This window comes from Cotesia glomerata, linkage group LG1 (assembly GCF_020080835.1).
Source record: "Cotesia glomerata isolate CgM1 linkage group LG1, MPM_Cglom_v2.3, whole genome shotgun sequence".
Lineage (NCBI taxonomy): Eukaryota > Metazoa > Arthropoda > Insecta > Hymenoptera > Braconidae > Cotesia > Cotesia glomerata.
In genome coordinates this window covers 2,165,076-2,179,430 of record NC_058158.1, presented here as the reverse complement: position 1 = coordinate 2,179,430, position 14,355 = coordinate 2,165,076, and the positions used below count along the sequence as shown (strand labels likewise).

The window sequence follows — 14,355 nt, the reverse complement described above, 5'->3', positions numbered from 1 at the left end:
TATTCTATTAAAATAACAAATAAATTTACATTAAATGTTACATTAAATTTTATAAGAATCCATAATTTAAAAATATGCTATAATCAGTGATATCTGATTTGGAAAATTTTTTAGCAACAAATTAGTTTTGTTATTGCAATAAAATGATTTCGTTAGGACAACAAATTGATTTGGTGATTTAACAGACTGGTTTGTTAGTACAACTTGAAACATTTTGTTAATGCGATTAATGGATTTGTTACTATAACTAAACTCATTTGTTACCAGAACATATTTTTTAGTTATCCCGTCTTTTGTTATTTCAACAAAATCATTTTTATGCGTGCAGTAATATTCGCTATGACAAAATCCAAAATGTTAAAGTATAATAATTAAGAATTTTGACTTTGATATTTATCATTTCGTACCTAAAAAATGATCGCATGATATGTAAAAAATATAAACTACAGTTGCTAAATTTCTACATAAGCAACGTCAATATTTACAAAGTAAAATGGTAAATTTTAAACTCAACGCTAAAAATCAAACTATAATTATTGATTTGCTTGGACTAGTAAAATATATATTTTAAGAGTAGAATTTTTACTGTTTCAAATGATAAATTCTCCAAGCGTGATACCTTCCCCTTCTCGTCATAGTATAGACTATATATTGAAACGGCAATTTTTACTGTTTAAAACTATAATTTTTTAAGACTCGAGAGTCGTTATTTACTATTGTGACAACTACTAATCACATTTTCGATATTAAATTATAAATTGTGGCTTTTACACTTTCTACATTAAGTTTTGTTAAATTTACATTTGTGCCACCCCGATGTCCGCTGTACTGTATGAAACTATAAAAATTAACCGAAATCCAAGTGAATTTTATAGTTTACTCTTTTCCGTGTAATTTTTATATAACCATTTCTGCAATCTTGACATAAAATTTTTTACCATGTTCATCCATTATATTCATCTACATTTAGTACAGTATATCTATCTATCTATATATATTCCTATAGGATCAATGTTTAATTTGCCTGATGGCGATGAAAAAGGTAAAACGAAAAATCCCATTTTTTGCATGGAAAAAGTTTCAAACCGACTGAACATGCATCAAAGTTTTAAATATCAGCTTTATTTCTGTCTTGTTTTATTTATTTGTATTTATTTATTTGTTGTGTATACGCCTGCCTCACTTTGCGTGCGAAAGTTTGCTGACAGATAAAATGGATTCGATTGTTTCATGAATATACATGTATTCCAACATGAACAATAAAATAAAGTGAAAGTGATATATATCTGATACTTATTCAATGTCATTTGCATTAGGCTTCTCATTTTTCTCCATCAGGTTCACATTTAACTTTTTTATGCTCACTGTAATCATACTTAACATTTTACCGAATATTTTTCATGTTTTAACAAAAAAAATCGGTCTCAGGTCTATAAATATATTGTAGCGAACTTCTCCACATCTGCCTCTGTGGCGCAATGGCTAGCGCGTTCGGCTGTTAACCGAAAGGTTGGTGGTTCGAGCCCACCCAGGGGCGATTTTTTTTGTTGAATTGTTAATTTATTTTTTTTTTTAATTATTTTTTATTGCAACACTCTTTGTTTTAATTTTTTTTTTTGTAAAAAATATTTTTTTTTTTTAATTTTTACTCCGAGCAAATTTAGTTTAATATTCACGTTTCATTAAAACTATAAAAATATTCTATTGAAATAATTTTTTTTTTTTTTTCATTTGACAAACAAACGCTTGATCGGAAAATATTTTACAGGGAGAATTGTTGGGGAATGATACGGAATACAGACATTGATAATTCTTTATCCTGTGTTGGAGTTAATGTTCTTGTAAGAAGTTCAACGTCCGTCCGCTAGGTGTCTAAAACGACAAAGTTAGTTCCTAAGTAGACAATTATTAGGAAACTTTTATAAGCGATTTGTGTGGAAGGATAATTTGTCAATCAGTAGGGTCATTACTGATCCACTTAGCAAATGATGATAGCTGGAGATGATTCCTGTGATTATACTCCGCTCCTGGCGTCCGAACTATCGCACGGTTCGTCATGGAAATCCTGATGCTACTCTGATTGACAAATTATTCTTATAAATAATACAATTTTTTTAAATCAAAATGAATATGATATTTAATTTTTCTAAATATAAAAATAATTTTTAGAGGTAAAATGTGGAATTTTCTTCTAAAAAAAAAATATTTTTGTCATTTCAGTTTTATAACAAAATATAAATATTAAAGATTGACAAATTTTTCTCAATATATTAAAAATAACAAATAATCGAAAATATTTAATTTTTCTTAACACAAAAATTATTTTTTTTAAGGAAAATATGAAATTTTCTTCTAAAAAAAAAATGATATTTTTGTCATTTCGGTTTTATAAAAAAATATAAGTATCTAAGATTGACAAATTTTCCTCAATAATGATTAATATATTAAAAATAACAAATAATCGAAAATATTTAATTTTTCTTAACACAAAAATTATTTTTTTTAAGGAAAATATGAAATTTTCTTCTAAAAAAAAATGATATTTTTGTCATTTCAGTTAAAAAAAAAAAAATACGTTTTTAAGGTTGACAAATTTTTCTCAATATTTTAGAAATATAACAAAACCGAAAATATTTAATTTTTCTAAACATAAATTATTGAGGTAAAATATCAATTTTTTCTAGAAAAAAAAAAATATTTTTGTTATTTCAGTTTTATAAAAAAATTAAAGTATTTAAGATTGACAAATTTTCCTAAATAAAATAATTCAATATTTTAAAAATAACAGAAATTCGAAAATATTTAATTTTACTGAACATAAAAATAAATTATTAAGGTAAAATATGAAATTTTTTTCTAAAAAAAAAATTATATTTTTGTTATTTCAGTTTTATAAAAAAAATATAAGTATTTAATAATAATTATAATTAATAAATTTTCTTTTTAATAATTAGAACAAAAGAATTTTGTTAAGTAGCTTTAAAATTTTTTTTTTTCAATTTTTCGATTGCTTTTTTATTTTACTAATTTAAAATTTAAAAATTTTTATTTTACTAATAAATAATGTCAAAAAAATTATATTTATTTTAAAGTTAATTTTAATTGAATAAAAAATACATTAATTTAGTAATTAAATTATTACATATTTTTCATAAATAAAAAATCTAAAATTGAAAACTCATTATTAAATATTTAAAATTTTTAAAACAAGTCACAAAAACGTTTGATTATTTATTATAAATCATAACATGACATTCTAATTAATTAATTGTGTATAGAAGTAAAACGTCAATATTAAAACATGAGTGTCATAACACTCGTTATCTAATACAATAATTGTCTAGCTCAAATACATAATTTTAGAATCTATTTTCACTCGCCTTAATCTCACGTAATCAATAAATTAACTTCCACTAAAAACAACAACTAAATTAAAATAATTGACGGGAACAAAAAAATAAATTATCACACTACATTATATTTGTTGACATTAATACTAGTTAAGAATCTGATATTGACAGAGGTTGTTAATCGGCAACTGAGTAAACATGATCAGTTAGATCATGTTTTGCTTCAATTTCCTGTATAACGCGCGATTTAAACCTCAAGCGGCCAATATTAAATTAATAGCCACCGCTGTCAACTCAGAACTAATTTCAACATCAAATTTAGATAAAATTGTATTCCAATAAAAAAAAAAAAAAGTTATTACAGTATTAGTAAAATATTCATTTACGTCAATGTAAACATTTATTTATATTATATTTTACGCTCTATGTCTCCAATAGTAAAAAGTCACGTACACAAAAAATAATCTCAATCAGTTGATTATAATTTATTAAAAATTAATTTTCAATAAAAATGCGCAGATTTTTGTTAGAAATTTTTATTGCAACCATTTTAGTCGGGATAGTAAATTCTAGAATAGTTACGATTGTAAGGACAAACAAGGGACGTGTGCTCGGCAGAGCTTTGCTGACTGTTCAATCGGGCAAAGAGTACGTCGCTTTCAAAGGCATACCGTACGCTAAACCGCCAACCGGCCGCCGCAGATTCAAGGTAACTTTTTTTGTTAATCTATTGATTGCTGTGCTGTTAACAAAAAATTTCGCACTAAATAAACTAATAGCCACCAGAAGAGACTGATAGTTGGGAGCCGACACTTTTGCGAGCTTTAAAGGATCCAAATCCTTGCCCGCAGTTTGATATTGACACGCTGAAAACTATCGGCTATGAACATTGTCTGTTTTTGAACGTGTACACGCCTCGGGTAATTATTGATCATTAATTAAAAATAATAATAATAAAATAGTTTTTAATATGTATCACGGAAAAAAATTCTTATCAAATTTATAAAAAAATTTGTTAAATTTACAGTTTTATTACTGTCAAGATATAGATGTTAAATTTACATGGAAAAAAATGTAAATTTACTCAAAAAATTTTTTTTAATTTACTTATAATAAATGTAAATTTAATAGGTGGAAAATTTTTGAATTTACAGTCAAAAATTGTTGACTTTACATTGAAAACAATGTAAATTTTAAGTGTGGGAAAATTATTAAATTTAAAATTTGAAATTAACTTGGAAAAAAATGTAAATTTTAGCGTGTGGAAAAATTTTTCAATTTACATTTTAATAATTTTAATTTATCTAAAAAAAATGTAAATTTAGTGTGTGCAAAAATCCTTAAATTTACACTTTAATAATTGTAAATTAACTTGGAAAAAAGTGTAAATTTAGCGTGTGAAAAATTTTTTAAATTTACACTTAGAAAATTTGAAATTAACTTGAAAAAAAGTGTAAATTTTGGCGTGTGGAAAAATTTTGCAATTTACATTTTAATAATTTTAATTTATCTAAAAAAAATGTAAATTTAGTACGTGGAAAAATCTTTAAATTTACAGTAAAAAAATGTTGACTTTACTTAAAAAGAAATGTAAATTTAGTGTGTGCAAAAATCCTTAAATTTACAATTTAATAATTGTAAATGAACTTGGAAAAAAGTGTAAATTTAGCGTGTGGAAAAATTAAAAAATTTTCACCTAAAAAATTTTGAATTAACTTAATCATAAGTGTAAATTTAGTGTATGCAAAAATCCTTAAATTTACACTTAGAAAATTTGAAATTAACTTGGAAAACAATGTAAATTTTAGCGTGTGGAAAATTTCTTCAATTTACATTTTAATAATTTTAATTTACTTAAAAAAAATGTAAATTTAATACGTAGAAAAATCTTATAATTTACAGTAAAAAAATGTTGACTTTACTTAGAAAGAAATGTAAATTTAGTGTGTGCAAAAATCCTTAAATTTACACTTTAATAATTGTAAATTAACTTGGAAAAAAGTGTAAATTTTGGCGTGTGGAAAAATTTTGCAATTTACATTTTAATAATTTTAATTTACTTAAAAAAAATGTAAATTTAGTATGTGGAAACATTTTTTAATTTACAGTGAAAAAATGTTAACATTACTTGGAAAAAAATGTAAATTTCGCGTATGGAAAAATTCTTAAATTTACACTTAAAAAATTTTGAATTAACTTGGCCAAAAGTGTAAATTTAGTGTATGCAAAAATCCTTAAATTTTCACTGTAATGATTATAAATTAACTTGGAAAAAAGTGTAAACTTAGCATGTGGAAAAATTCTTAAATTTACACAACAAATTTTCAATTAACTTGGAAAAAAATGTAAATTTAGCATGTGGAAAAATTTTTAAATTTACAATGAAAAAAATATAAAAAAAATATAGCATTAGAAATTTGTAAATTTCACATTAAAAAATTAATAACATAAAAGTATATAAATTTCATTAAAAAAATTTCTGTAATTTTCACACATTATTTTTTTCCGTGTATAATTATATTATCAAAAATTAAAAAAATATCCTGAACAAAACTAAGTTAATTAAAACATTTAGGTTCGATCATATGACATTCGATTGCGAGCAGTGATGGTCTGGATCCACTACGGCGCCTTCATATCCGGCTCTATTGACAGCAGTTTCTACGGGCCTGATTTTCTGATCGAGAAGGATGTAGTAGTAGTCGCGATGAACTATCGATTAGGAGCCCTAGGCTTTCTTTCCCTAAATCACGCGAATTGCACGGGCAATGCCGGACTGAAGGACCAACTTTTAGCGCTTAAATGGGTCCAGAAGAACATAAAAAGCTTCGGCGGAGACCCGCGGAAAGTGACGATTTTCGGGGAAAGTTCTGGAGCAGTATCTGTTCAACTTCACAAATTATCAGGTGCTTCTAAAGGATTATTCCGGGCGTCGATAGCAATGAGCGGCTCGCCACTTAATTCATGGGGTTTTTCTTCCTCAAGGGAAGCTGAAAGCAGCGCTTTTAGTTTGGGACGTAAACTTGGAATTAATACTGTTGATAAAGACGTATTGCTTGAGGAACTTTATCGCAAAACTTCTGAAGATATTGTGAGCGCCACTAACTGGCTTATTCCCGACCTGGTAGATACTTTTTATCCTTACGGTTAATGTCATTTATTTTATTACAATTGTCATTTCTAATTAATGCGCGATCGTTTAAATTAAAGATGATCTTCAATGGAAGCCTGCCGTTACCGTTTAAGCCGACAGTCGAGATTCCAGTGAGTTCTAATGGAAGTTATTTTATTATCGAATGTCCTATTAAGAAGTATAGGGAAAGAAAATTTCACCAAGGACCACAAATTATGGGATTTACCAGCGATGAAGCTTTATCCTTTGCTAGACGTGAGTTTTCAAAATAAATTGGTCATTAAATAATGACACAAAAAGACTTGACCTAATTTTAGTAATTATAAATTGGAAAAAACAAAATATTTGCAAAATTTTATTTTTTAATGAATTTTAAAAATGTATATTCACAACATATACATGCAAAATCAATTAAAAAATTTTTTTTTCAATATGATTTAAAAAAATTGGATTTTACGAAGATTTTTCTATTTAAAAATTTTTCATTTTATTTAAGATATTTATAAATTAATTTTTTTTTACTAAATTAATTATTTTTTTTATTAAATTAATTTTTTTTTTATTGAATTAATTTTTTTTATTAAATTGAATCGAAAAATTATTTTAAAAATTACATTTTTTAATAAATTAAAAAAAAATATATTTACAATATATTTGTGTAAAATCGATTCAAAAAAATTTTTTTCCAAAATGATTTTAAAAAAAATTGATTTTTACGAAGATTTTTTTATTTAAAAATTGAATCAAAAAATTATTTTTAAAATTTCATTTTTCAGTAAATTTAAAAAATATATATTCACAATATTTTTGTGTGAAATGAATTAAAAAAAATTTTTTTACCATGATTTTTAAGAAAATTAAATTTTTTAATGATTTTTGTATTTAAAAAATTGTTCAATTAAAATTGTAACTCTAAATTAAGACTTTAAAAGTGATAGATTTTTTTTTAGACACTTAAATTTATGTTGAAAAAATTTGTAATTATTTTTAAGAAAAAAGTGACCGTGTTTTTAATTTAAAAAAATTTTTCTAGCCGTAGGAATACTGTTTCAAATAATCGGCAAGCAATTAACTGACAATCTTCTTCAACCGGCATCAGATTTGAGTTTCACAGCCGGAATAGACCTCACACAAAGATATCTAACGGCTTTCGGTAAAGCTCCGATTTATTACTACCGTAATTCCTTTGACTACGATCAGTCGTTGCACAAAATCGAAGGCAACAACAATTTACCGGGTACTGGACATGCAGATGATGTCGCCCATATTTTTTACATCCGTTCTAAACGCCAGCCGGTTGGTTATTGGAGCGATATTGGGATGCATCGGGAAAAATTGGTTACCATGTGGACAAATTTTGCTAAATATTTGTAAGTTTTATTTTAATTAGTTTAGAATTTTGATATAAAAGGAAATTTTTTGCAGAAACCCAACACCTAAGGGGAAAGCTGATCCACTTTTGAAGATAAAATGGTGGCCGTCGGGGAAAAAAGGCCTTAATCTTGAGATAGGTAAAGTTTGGAAATTGCAAAAAAGACCTGTTAACAAAAGAATCCTCGATAAGGAACGAGAATTAAATCGATGTTGATATTTTATTTGATTTATGAATTTTTAAGTTTGATTTTTTATAATTAATTTAAGGAAATAGAACTAGCGCGGTAAAATAATTGAATAAATATTTTTTATACAATTAATAGAGTACCGAAATTGAAAAATTCAATTATCAATTACGATCGCACCTCAGGCGATATTTGTTTGAATAAAAATTTTTATTTTTAGTTATAAATATAAACTGCAAGAAAACAGAATCAATAAATTTCAATTAGTATTCATTTAATTAACAATATATTTAATTTAAATTTATTTCATCACCGTTGAATAATTGAGTAAGCTGTATTTATATGTTATGCTCTACCGCGGAAAATTTTGTTACGATATTTTGCAAAGTGAAAAAACTTTTGGTGATAAATAAATTTTTATAAATATTGATAATCTGGCGGATTAATTAATGATTAATCTCAGAGTGTGCACAATAAAATACAAAGCTATTTTTTATGATAAACTTTATAATGCCGGTGACTTAAATGTATTTCAGGCATTGTTGTTATGAGCTATGACGAAGCAAATAAATTTAATAAACAATAAATATTAGTAGTTGCGGACTCAAATCTGATAACTGTGAAGGATTAAGAGGAAAATGTGACTGTGTACTTGTTGTGCAAAATATATATGTTTGAGATTATGCAAGTCATCGCTAGAGGGCGAAGTAATTAAAATTTTGTCCCTTCGTAGACACTTATTTCATGTCTGTGTTAAGCTAATGATTTTAGAAAATTATTTGTCAATCAGTAGGGTCATTACTGATCCACTTAGCAGATGACGAAAAGAGAAGATGATTTATTTGATTCAACTTCTGCCTGTCAGCCGAACTATCGCCGGTTTGTCAGGATTTTACTGATGCTTATTTGATTGACTAAATTATTCTAATATTAATATTTTTTAATAGGTGAAATTATTTTTTCAATTTTTGAATTTTTATATTAAGTATTAGAGAATTTACGCAAAAAAATTTACGAATTATTAATAATTTGATCCCAAATTTTCTTCTTGATGTAAACATTTTTAAATTAAAAAAAAATTTATTTTTTTTTAACAAATTTAAAACCATTTTTTTTTTTTTTTTTTATTAAAAATGCAATTTTCCCTTCAATCTGAAATTCCAAATTTCTCTACATTGCTTTAGTTGAAATGACATTTGTAAAAGTAATAAAAAGGGTTTAATAAATTATTCTAATATAAAAATTTTTTATTAGGTGAAAATATTTCTCAAATTTTAGAATTTTCATATTAAGTTTGAGTGAATTTAACCTAAAAAATTCACAAAATTTTGAACCACTTTTTTCCAACTTTTTTACTTGATAATTACTTGTTAATTAATGATGAAAATTACAACAAGTTTCTCACTGATGATACGATCTTAGTAAATCTTTTATCAAGTCATTAAAGTCTTTAGAAATTTAAATTGGATCTTTGATTTTTATTAAAATTTTTCAAATATTTAAAAAACAATTTTAAATTGAATAAATTTCCTTGCTCTTATATTAATTATAAAATAAAAACTTATCAATAAAAATTTTTTTAAATAGGCTTAAATAAATTTTAAATCCTTTTTTTTTGATAGAAAAAAATTTGAATAAATCTGTCAGTAATGTACAGACTATGATGTTCTCTCTTCTCTTATATTAGCAAACAAATTCATTCTACAGAGCATTCCACTCTTGCGAGTGTCTCTTACAGTCACTCAGCTCGAGGACTAATTAAAAAAACCCCTAGTGAATTTTCCTTACAGTGAGTAAAATGTTTTTTTACACGCGTATATATGTATATATTTATATTTAAATTTATATATCTACCTCTGACAGCTTTAGCCACAGGAAGAAGTAACTTGCCCATTAGCATCGCTCAGAGCAACTTTTAAGTCGTTTCCCAGTTTTTTACCTTCTTTATACTTTGTAAATAAGACGCACAAATTAAAATAAACCCAAACAAAACTCTATGACTCCAAATAAAAAAATTCTTGTTTTTCTCATTAAGACCGTATTTAAATCCTGTCAATATTTATCAACTTTTAATATAGATACTGAACATTTTTTTTCATGTCAGAGGAAATTTAAATTTAATAGTCAATTGAGTTGAATTTTAATTAACTTTGTCAGTTATACAAAAAAAATCCTTTTTTATTTTTTAATTAATTTCTAATTAATTTACGTCCTCGCAAACACGGAAAAAAAGTTATGTCAAAATGATAGTGAAAATTTTTATGAATGTAATTTTTAAATTATAAAACTTTCAAAAGGAAGATGTAAATTTTTCATTGCAAAAATTATTGAATTTACATTAAAAAAATTTGTAAAATAAAATTTTTACATACTCATTTTTTTTCATTGTAAATCAACATTACTAAAAAAATAAGAAAAATTTTGTGTCGAAGATAGCCATATGATAAAATCGGTTTTTTTAGAGAAATTTATTAGGGATAGTCAATTTATTATGATAGGTATTTAGGCTGCATTCGAAAATGCTCTATCTCTAGATACATAATTAAGAAATGACCTTGTATCTAGTGAACTATTGACATTTTTAAAGAGATAAGCTCATCCCGGTGTTACACTCATCGAGACCTTTCATTTGAGTACCCACATCAATTTTTCATATATTTATATATATTATATATATGTATGAAAAATATATCAAAACACATGTGGGTACTCTAATGAAAGGTATTGATGAGTGTAACATCGGGATGAGCTTATATATTAAAAAATATCAATAATTAAGAATTTACTCCGCAATCTTGTCAACTAATGATATTTTTGAAAATATAAGCTCATCCCGATGTTACACTCATCGAGACCTTTCATTTGAATACCCACATCAATTTTTTATATATTTTATATATTTATATATATTATAAATATGTATGTATGAAAAATATATCAAAAATGCATGTCTGTACTCAAATAAAAGCTCTTGATAAGTGTAACATAGAGATTAGCTTATATCTTAAAAAATGTCAATAATTAAGAACTGACTTCGCAATCTTGTCAACTAATGATATTTTTGAAAATATAAGCTCATCCCGATGTTACACTCATCGAGACCTTTCATTTGAATACCCACATCAATTTTTCATATATTTTATATATTTATACATATTATAAATATGTATATATGAAAAATATATCAAAAATGCATGTGTGTACTCAAATGAAAGCTCTTGATGAGTGTAGCATCAAAATGAGCTTATATCTTCAAAAACATCAATATTAAATAAAGTACAGTGCCATTTAACAAAAGTCATTATTTAATAAAGCAAAAATTTATTTATTTATAAATCACAAGTCACGGCAGTCACGTAGTGACTGCAAGGTTGCCAGTGTAACATTATCTAACTATAAGATAATTTTTCTAATTTTTACAGATCCATATATGTAAATTAAACAATTTTTTTTGTAAATATAAAATATTAAACAATGTAAATTTTCTAAAAATTCTTAACATATTTTTTTAATAAACATTTCACAAAATTTTTCCATAATACTATCCAAAAGAAATTCTTCTTTTCAAAATGTTCCCAAGTGTCCTTCCCTAAAAGCCCATCTTTCCTCTCGAATTTCTAATTAACCCGTTTCCTAGCACGAGTTAATTTTCCTCTTACCCCCCACCCGAGTTAAATTTACTGTCAAAGTAAAGCATGCTAGTTTCGATAATCGAAATAAAAACTCATTAATTTCCCGAAGAAAGAGGGAAGAAGAAAAGATTTAGGTATAAAAGATCAGTGGAAGGAGTAAGCGATAGAGTTCACTGAGGGAGGTCGAGTACTGGAGTCATTACTGGGACAAAGGGAGCAGCCAATCGTGAAGAGAAGACCCGTCAGGATGGTTCTTCCTTCGGTTCCTCCAGTCTCCCGTATTTATATAGAACATAGAGTCGGTACAGTTTATAAGCGCTTCGACACATATATATACCATTCACTATTCTACTCCTACAAGACACGGAAAAGCAGAGTGTTCTGACACGCGAACCACCGGGACAGCGTGTATACCCAAGACAAAGCCAAAGAAAACGACTAAATGTTGATAAAAAATATTTGACGAGCTTCAGAGACAAGCTGTTGCAAACAGAAGCTTACTATATTCTGGATTTACAGCCCGGGTGTTAATTCTAGTGTCTAGTCTCGACGCGAGGGGCGCTACGTGCATAATACTAGTACTACTAGTACTAGTTCTTCTTACAATTGTTCTGACTGCATAACAATAGCAATTTTGGGCGAATAATTCTGAAAAAATCCAGGAAGAATTTAAATACTTGACTTATTGTAACTGTTTGAGTGTCGATCCAATCTCCAATCGCAGAATGGCGTGGGCTAAATTTTCGTAACTTGCCAGAACAGAACGTTGGGGTTAGAACGTAGAACAGAACATAGAACACAGAACAGCGGAACTTAAACTCGACATTATAGTAGTTGTTGTATCACGCAAGGGCTGGCGTATTCCTTCATTCGCTAGTACAGGGTGTATTCTGCTATACTATGGAGAGTAGGTATACATATACTTCAGCTAACTATGGACGTTCTGTGCTCGTATTTTGCAAACACTGCATGTATAGTTAGCCGTGGCACAATCGTGTGCATCGGGCGTGCTACTGTTGCTTAACTTGCACGCGCCAATAAAGTCTATCGACCCCTTGCTCTGGGCTTCGCTAATTTAATCTTGGGATATCTTTGGGTGTATCTTTAAACAATTATGTCATACTGAGGTGACTTTCGTCAAAGAAATTTCCAGGGGCTTTATTTTACCTGGTGGCAATAGCTGGGTGAGTTTTTGGAGGAATAAAAAGAGAATATTGGTTTTGGAAACAGTTTAAAGGGAATTTCTGAGTTTAATATTGAAGATAAGAATCTTTTTTTGTAAAAAATTTAATATATATTCTTAAGAGAATAAGAAGAATTTTGTGGCCGGTGTATTTATAATATAAAATGGGTTTTTATGGGTAAATTTGGTATCATTAGAAAGGTCTGGGGTTGTGCATTTTCAAGGTTTTATATTATTCTCACCAATAATTAATTTATTATAAGTATTTAGGCTGCATTCGAAAATGCTCTATTTCTAGATACGTAATTATGAAATGACCTTATATCTTGTGAACTATTGACATTTTTAAAGATATAAGCTCATCCTGATGTTAGACTCATCGAGACCTTTCATTTGAGTATCCACATCAATTTTTCATATATTTTAGATATTTATATATATATATGTATATATGAAAAATATATGAAAATGCATGTGGGTACTTAAATTAAAGCTATTGATGAGTGTAACATCGGGATGAGCTTATATCTTTAAAAATGTCAATATTTAAGAACTGACCTTGCTATCTTGTTAACTAATGATATTTTTGAAAATATAAGTTCATCTCGATGTTAGACTCTTCAAGACCTTTCATTTGAGTACCCACATCAATTTTTCATATATTTTAGATATTTATATATATGTATATATGAAAAATATATGAAAATGCATGTGGGTACTTAAATGAAAGCTCTTGATGAGTGTAATATTAGGATGAGCTTATATCTTAAAAAATGTCAATAATTAAGAACTGACTTTGCTATCTTGTCAACTAATGATGTTTTTGAAGATATAAGCTGATCTTGATATTACACTCATCGAGACCTTTCATTTGAGTACCCACATCAATTTTTCATATATTTTATATATAAATATGTGAAAAATATATGAAAATGCATGTGGGTACTTAAATGAAAGCTCTTGATGAGTGTAACACCGGGATGAGCTTATATCTTTAAAAATGTCAATATTTAAGAACTGACTGCTATCTTGTCAGCTAATGATATTTTTGAAGATATAAGTTCATCTCGATGTTAGACTCTTCAAGACCTTTCATTTGAGTACCCACATCAATTTTTCATATATTTATATATGTTATATATATGTATATATGAAAAATATATCAAATTGCATGTGGGTACTTAAATGAAAGCTCTTGATGAGTGTAATATTAGGATGAGCTTATATCTTAAAAAATGTCAATAATTAAGAACTGACTTTGCTATCTTGTCAACTAATGATGTTTTTGAAGATATAAGCTGATCTTGATATTACACTCATCGAGACCTTTCATTTGAGTACCCACATCAATTTTTCATATATTTTATATATAAATATGTGAAAAATATATGAAAATGCATGTGGGTACTTAAATGAAAGCTCTTGATGAGTGTAACACCGGGATGAGCTTATATCTTTAAAAATGTCAATATTTAAGAACTGACTGCTATCTTGTCAG

At 26.7% G+C, this 14,355-nt stretch overlaps 2 protein-coding genes and 1 non-coding gene across 3 annotated transcripts in view; 2 read left to right on the top strand and 1 right to left on the bottom strand.

Moving 5' to 3' along the window:
* The window catches only part of LOC123275302 (acetylcholine receptor subunit alpha-like), a 194,810-nt gene that overhangs the window by 117,771 nt on the left and 62,684 nt on the right, over positions 1–14,355 (bottom strand). The gene's annotated exons all lie outside the window — the stretch shown is intronic.
* On the top strand, positions 1,465–1,537 carry Trnan-guu. Its single transcript has one exon. It is a non-coding gene; the product is annotated as a tRNA-Asn (tRNA).
* Positions 3,705–8,124, top strand: LOC123275303 (juvenile hormone esterase-like). Its single transcript, XM_044743327.1, has 6 exons — positions 3,705–4,059; positions 4,130–4,270; positions 5,926–6,474; positions 6,561–6,738; positions 7,517–7,853; positions 7,909–8,124. The coding sequence occupies exons 1-6, from the start codon at positions 3,862–3,864 to the stop codon at positions 8,069–8,071; spliced, it is 1,566 nt and encodes a 521-aa protein (XP_044599262.1). The 5' UTR covers positions 3,705–3,861; the 3' UTR covers positions 8,072–8,124.

Bases quoted from the DNA above. Each gene is read 5' to 3' on its own strand.
- LOC123275303 (XM_044743327.1), top strand. From the start codon at position 3,862: ATGCGCAGATTTTTGTTAGAAATTTTTATTGCAACCATTTTAGTCGGG. The intron at 6,739-7,516 runs GTGAGTTTTCAA...AAATTTTTCTAG, and splicing joins AGCTTTATCCTTTGCTAGAC to CCGTAGGAATACTGTTTCAA. The intron at 7,854-7,908 runs GTAAGTTTTATT...AATTTTTTGCAG, and splicing joins ACAAATTTTGCTAAATATTT to AAACCCAACACCTAAGGGGA.